Source organism: Acyrthosiphon pisum, unplaced genomic scaffold (genome assembly GCF_005508785.2).
Source record: "Acyrthosiphon pisum isolate AL4f unplaced genomic scaffold, pea_aphid_22Mar2018_4r6ur Scaffold_21548;HRSCAF=24219, whole genome shotgun sequence".
NCBI classification, from domain to species: Eukaryota; Metazoa; Arthropoda; class Insecta; order Hemiptera; family Aphididae; genus Acyrthosiphon; species Acyrthosiphon pisum.
Genome location: NW_021771027.1, coordinates 40,949 through 47,808, shown reverse-complemented (window position 1 = coordinate 47,808; position 6,860 = coordinate 40,949). Strand labels below are relative to the sequence as shown.

Here is a 6,860-nt window from a genome sequence, read left to right as displayed (position 1 = left end):
TGCTATTTAGATGGTTACAAAGCAGTGGCGCAAATAGGTTAGGGTTTTGGGGGTGCTTAGCACGCCAAAAATCACTCAAAGCCTCCTCAAAAAAAAAATTTGGGGCTTAAGTAAAGGAGCCCCCCCCCCCTCTTCTAAATATTTTTCCTATTTGCACCACTGTTACAAAGATATGTTTGACAAAATTAGGTTGATAGTATCTTTATTTTGTTAATAAATTCATACATGTATTGCCAAATTGATTTCCTGACTTCGGAAAAATCTACTATAAAGTATAATGTATAATAAAGACAGACGACGACGGTACGCGTCTATTATTGGATATTATTGTTGTCAGTGGTGCCTAAGATATATTTTTCAGGTGTAACAAGAAAAAAATTTACCCACCCCCTTACAAACTCAAAATTATATTATTTTATACATTTTATCATATTTTAATTGATAATATTAGTAAATATTAAGGTATTAGACAATGTGATTAATTATGAACATATTTCAAGTTGATTATTTTATGTTATTATACCCACCCATCCCTTATTTTCAAGGTGTAGCGACAGCTACACCTAGTAATAGCGTTGGGCGCCACTGATTGTTGTATTATTTTTGATTTGTAGCTAGGTGGTGTAGAATATAAATGTGTAATCCAGGGCTGTATATGGATAATATTTCTCAAGTTAAATTACTGCGATTACTGTACTTATGTCTTATAGATTATTAATTGTAAATAGATAATTTCAGCATTTTTTTGAATCATATAAATATTTTATTGGTGAGGGAGGCTTTAAAAAATACGGCCTTTGGTGTATAGGACTTTTTTCGGTTCATTAATAAGGTAGCGCCGGTTATTAGCTAGGCTGCCACTGCAGATGAAGTCTAGTCACGCCTACTCAAAATTCAAAACCCACAGAAAATTTTCCCCGGTTTTGAACACGAAACCCAAAATATTTTAACCCGTTTTGACTCCTTGAATTTTTTTCTTATATCATATATTGTAGCACGACTTACTCCAAATTCGTTAGCGAACGGTTTACTAACTTGTCACCATTTTCTATTTTATTTAAAATGTCTAGTTTTTCAACTAAAGTTAAAGTAGTATGTTTTCGTTTTCGTTAACGATAGTAACTTTATATATAAATACATATTGGAGCGTATAGGTTGTGGCGAGCTGAAGTGGTCAATTTTGACGCAGTTGCGTCAACTTTTCAAAGGGGGTGGTGCCACCCCGTAACTGTGGCGCAGAATTCCATGCTAAAACCTGACCTCTTGGCTCTTTTGATCACATTTTATTAACATCATAACTTTGTTATAAGTAAAAATAGGATGGTGGTGGTGGTGGTGGTGGTAAGTACATAATTATGAAAATGCGTCATTTAAAATTGAAGTTCAGCCCGCCACTGCGTATTGGTAAAAATAGCCAGAATTATCGAACGGCCGGATTACCGAGATTGTACTGTATATTTATTAGGGGGGGAAATTTCAATATGGGGGGGGGGGTTGTACAACAATTGTAAATTGTTCATCTACCAAATTATTATAATTTTAATCGTTCATTAACAGAGAGCTCACAAATAATCGACCACCATAGATTATGTTCTTGATCAGTGATTACATTGCCATGGAGACGATCAGTATTATAATATTATCCATATTATAGTAAGGGCTGTTTTTAGGGTCTTTCCAGCAATTATTCGAATATTTCTCTTATCATCAAGATGATGTTCTTGATCAGTGATTACATTGCCATGGAGACGATCAATATTATAGTATCCATATTATAGTAAGGGCTGTTTTAAAAAGAAAAGGACTGTTTTTAGGGTCTTCCCAGTAATTATTCGAATTTTTCTTGCTGTAAAAACTATCCTTGGAGTTCAACGAACAATAAAAAAAATAATTGGCCAAATTGGTCCAGACGTTGTTGAGTTATGCGCTTACCAACACATTTTGCGATTCATTTTTATATTATAGATAATATTTTTATGATATGTCATATTCTGAATACTATTTTTCATAAATATTCAAGCATTTTTTCCAAATACTTTTTAAAAATATTTTGCCCAAGTCTGCTGTATACACTTTACAAGCAAGTTTATACATTTGCAAAATGTATGCACAGTACACCTCTGCTTTAAGTAAAACTTGTATCGGAGATATTATAGTCTTTAATCTAGAGTTATAGGTAATATTATAGTGTTAATAAAATTCGGTAGGTATAAATGTTTTAAAATAAGTAAAAATTCTCTATAGTCGTTCAATTTTGAATTTTATATGTTACTATATCTATTACTGTTACTATTTAACAGCCCGCCTAGCTGTGAGTTTCGCGACCGTGGACGCACGGTATAGATCGCGTCCCCGGGTTGCGGATTGGGGAACGCCCGGTTCCCTCGGTTCGCCGAGTCCGGTAGCCGGCGAATAACTAATACCCGGCCGCGGACAGCTTCGATCAAATGACCCGTAGTTCCGGACAGAATGTCCTCTGGGCCGGTTCACGGTCGCCGGTTGGACTACCGACCCAGCCGGTGGTGCTCTTAACACGAGTTGAGAGCACGGGCGCCGGAGCTCGCTCCGTCCAGCAGCCGGGCGTCTCAGTGTAAGCCGGGTCCGGGCATGTCTCCGGGACACAGCGGTGAGTGCTTGCGGGCTCGCGGCTGACGGCTCGTCTGCTTACGAGCCCCTAAGTCGGTAGGCGAGGGTGGTCGCCGCACAATGTCCCACCTTTAGATTGAAAGGTAGGGTTGTCATCAGTTTGGGCAGGGCGTCAACGGCTCGGCAGGCACCGGGTCGGGACGTTCGGCCAGACTGACCCCAAGATACGGGTCCTTGCTGATGACGGTTCGAAAGGGTGGTGGCCAAGATTAGTTTCGCACCTCGCGGACGCTAGTCCGCGGTGAAGGCAAACCAATGCCTTGGTCTTGCCAGACTAAACTGGTAGCTTCCAAGGGGGTGACAGTCTACTGAAGGCACTTCAGTACCACGGGAGTAAGCGGGGCCCCGTCGGAAACGACGCCGCTCACCGCGGGCGTCCAGAGATGGTTCACGCTCCTGGACGTCCGTTGCCGGTAGGAATCGTGGGGGCGGTTTTCTTACGAATACTTTGTGGTTAAGTCAATAGATGCTTATTTTAAGTTCTCGCTGACAGGCGAAAACCTCTGATGAACGGCCGCCACGACCCGGGGGCGCGAGTCTCCGGTTCGATGTCGGTTCCTCGCTTTATCGGTTTAGCCGCTATACCGGTGTAGTATCACCGGAGGTTGGGCGTTACCAGAAATACTCGGTGTGGAGATAGCACACAGCCGGACCAGGCGAATTCAGGCGGCACTCGGCCTGTCTTCTTGGTACGGGACCTCGGTCCCGGTGCTCGTGGTCCTTAGACGACGCGCGGCCGGCGTACTGGGCCACCGTACGTCGACCGTGAACCTCCGCGGCTCTCGACTAGCGCACAGCGCTAATGTGAGGTCCGCGGTTGTAGCCGCAAGGCGCAAAAAGCCGGGAGTCTTCGTGTTACTATTTAATCTATTCTGCGTTATTATCGCACGAAGACGTAACCCCGAGCCCATAGGCGTGCACAGACTTTGTTCGGAGAGTATGCGGCTAATAAAATGTGCCCCTCATGATATAAATGCACTTAAAATGAATGAAGATGGCAGGCCTGGACGCAATGGGGAGGGGGGTAGCGACGGGGACGAAACCCCAAACCAAATCCCTAAAAATAGTATTGTATTAACTATTATGCATAATATATTGCATCCATTTTATTCATTTATTTTCCTGGTGCCTAGCATACTTTTTGACAAAAAAATGTTGTTGCTTTAAGCTTTTATGTACTATGTTACAATTTAGACAGCTTAGTCATAATTATAAAGACAATTTTGGGCCCTCCTCATTCCCAATAAAACATTTCTGGATTTACCACTAGTACATGGTGTTACATTATAAATATATAGTTATTACTTTTTATTAGAAAATAATAAGTTTTTCTTATTTTTTTTTTTTTTTTTACCGTAAAATATTGAGGCAATGACCTTAAAAATGGCCATTGTATATAAATGTTTAATAATATTACGCTGGATTTATTTTCCTTTACTCCGCGCACTATGCAGAACAAACAACTGCACTGACTCATGATAGGTCGGTAGGATAACAGATAACTGATAAGTAATATTTTGCTTATTAACGCATAGTAGTTTTCGGGGGGGGGGGGGGGAGTGCCTAAATAGTAAATACTAAATACTTAGGTACACTAAAAGTAAAACCCATATTTCCTTAAATCATTGAGAATCACTCACAGAAAATTTGAAAACAAGTTAATATTATGACCATATCCATATCGCTAAATCATTTACCACAAGTCTAAATTATAAACTGAGAGTCCGTCTGACACTATTTATGTGCCCCATAAGACAAGACGTGTCTACCCGCAGGGTATGCAAGCGCACACCCTGCATACCCCGTGCGCACGCCTATGCCCGAGCCCACTCCTGTGCCCAACTATTTAAGTTTTAAGTTTTCAAAATTCAAATAAAATCTTGTTGCGGTACCTACTGTCTGGGCACGATCACTAATCACGATTGACGATACTATCTCAGGGTAAATATAAGAGATTTAATTTACTTACATAAAATTTCGAAAAATTATTCGGTTACATAGGTCCTGACTCCTAGGTAGGTACCTGCGTAAGTTTGTGTACCAAAAAATGGTATTGCGATAAAAATGTCTTATCATTTTTCGAACAACTGTCGCTTATCAGGTTCCGGCCTCGAAATATTCTGTAAAAGTGTCAACAGTAAAACTGATAAGGCGATAATCAGGAGTGATTACCAAAGTTCGAAATTCGATATCAAGAGCATAACAAATAATAAATTAATATCGTCAGTCGCCACGATTAAAAATCAGATATCGTTGTGTACTCGTGAGTCGTGGTTTTGGTATTTCGCGATGTAAAATAGAAACTCCCGCCAAACCAAAAAGAAGAGAACCTCTTTACTGAGCCGCGGAGAAGGAACATAATATATATTATTGGTAGATCTCGTCAAACAAAACTACGCGGCAGCTAAAACAGCTGTCGTCGACAGCGGGTCGTTGGAAGACCGTGACAGACCGATAAATTTAATGCCACGTCTCCTGTCCGTGAGTCCGGTCAGCGCATCCCGCCCCTCCCAGCCACGATAGTCGTAGTGTAGTCCTCTCCATTTCATTGGTGAAACAGCAGCTAACAGGTGTGGAGCGATCGGCGAACACGATATTACGCCTGTCAAAAAGTTGGTGACATACTGTCAATCTATTAATTTGCCGTGGTTCTGATTCGGCCGTTTACGGTCGTAGATACATGAATATAAAAAAAACAAACGGCATGACAAACATCGGTATCAATGGATTTGGCCGCATCGGCCGAATGGTGTTGAGAGCTTTATTGGAAAGGGGCTTCAAGGTTGTAGCCATCAACGATCCGTTCATTGGTATCGAATATATGGTATACTTGTTCAAGTATGATTCCACTCGCGGACGTTTCAAAGGCGAAATTTCTGTTGACAGAGACGTTCTTATTGTCAATGGTAAATATTCTACGGTTTAAAGTTTAAAATCTTTTATATAACATTTATAATTATCATGTAACAAAATCATTAGGAAACGAGATAAAGGTGTTCTCTGAACGCGACCCAAAGGCTATCCAATGGGGATCTGCTGGTGCTGATTACATAGTAGAATCCACAGGTATGTTTACCAGCATTGAAAAAGCCTCAGCTCACTTGGAAGGTGGAGCCAAGAAAGTTATCATCTCGGCACCAAGTGCTGATGCACCAATGTTTGTTGTTGGTGTTAACTTGGATGCATACAATCCATCGTTCAAAGTTGTATCTATTGCTTCATGCACAACTAACTGCTTGACTCCATTAGCAAAGGTTATTCATGACAACTTTGGAATTGTTGAAGGTCTTATGACTATTGTTCGCGCTACCACAGCACTCCAAAAAACTGTTGATGAGGTGACTGGAAAAGTTCGTCCTTAAAAATTGCTGATTTTAACATTATTTGTGTCATTTTTCATTTTTTTTTTATAGACATGGCGATCTAGCATAGGTGCTACCCAAAACATCATTCCTGCTACATGTCCTGGAGCAATCAAGGTTGATGGTAAGATTATCCCAGATCTTAATGGAAAATTAACTGGAATGGCTTGCAAAGTACCAGCTGCTAATGTTTCTGTTGTTGAATTGACTGTAAGGTGAGTTATCTTAAGTACTATTCATATTAGTTTGGTTACAACAATATTATTGTTAACATTTCTAACTGCATAAGAATTGAAAATCATTTTTGATTACCCAATACTCATAATTCAGTAATTAAGCTATTAAGCAAAGTACTATGGTAATTTGAAAATGTACTACGTATAGTCAAAAAAAGAATGATGGTCGGCAGCTGACTTGTGCACAGAGGCGAGGCGAAGCTTTGTTCCAAAGTACTGGCCTCTTACGTTGACTCTGTGGGGAAAGGGTCTGACCACTGTCGACGTCGACTACTGTTCTTATTTTGAATAGAATATAAAAACTATATTTTTGTATAGGTTTAATATAAAACTATTGAAACAAATGAATATTCATTATTCACATATAAATTAGTCATTTAAAAATATTATATGTATAGTAATTCCTTACAGCTCATACTAGTGTTAACTTCTCAGCAATTTAATAACAATAAACTCAAGACAAGTCATTCACTAATTTACTTTATTATAACAAAAAACTTCACAGCAAGGGAGCTCGGGTCCTTCCATACACTGCGCTTACCAGAGCTAACTAACTAATTGTCTACGATGAGAAAGACACCTCTCCCGTTTAACTGTGACTTCCCACTCAGCGATC

At 40.0% G+C, this 6,860-nt stretch overlaps 1 protein-coding gene across 1 annotated transcript; it reads left to right on the top strand.

Annotated features, from left to right (window-relative positions):
* Positions 1–5,335: 5,335 nt before the first annotated feature.
* Positions 5,336–6,227, top strand: LOC100167954 (glyceraldehyde-3-phosphate dehydrogenase-like). The gene is made up of 3 exons (XM_029492467.1): positions 5,336–5,552; positions 5,626–5,996; positions 6,060–6,227. Exons 1-3 carry the CDS (start codon positions 5,351–5,353, stop codon positions 6,225–6,227), a joined length of 741 nt encoding a protein of 246 aa, XP_029348327.1. The 5' UTR covers positions 5,336–5,350.
* The last annotated feature ends 633 nt before the right edge of the window (positions 6,228–6,860 follow it).

Excerpts from the sequence above, each read along its gene's own strand:
- LOC100167954 (XM_029492467.1), top strand. The coding sequence starts at position 5,351 with ATGACAAACATCGGTATCAATGGATTTGGCCGCATCGGCCGAATGGTG. Across the intron at positions 5,553-5,625 it reads AGACGTTCTTATTGTCAATG|GAAACGAGATAAAGGTGTTC; the intron begins GTAAATATTCTA and ends CAAAATCATTAG. Across the intron at positions 5,997-6,059 it reads TTGATGAGGTGACTGGAAAA|ACATGGCGATCTAGCATAGG; the intron begins GTTCGTCCTTAA and ends TTTTTTTTATAG.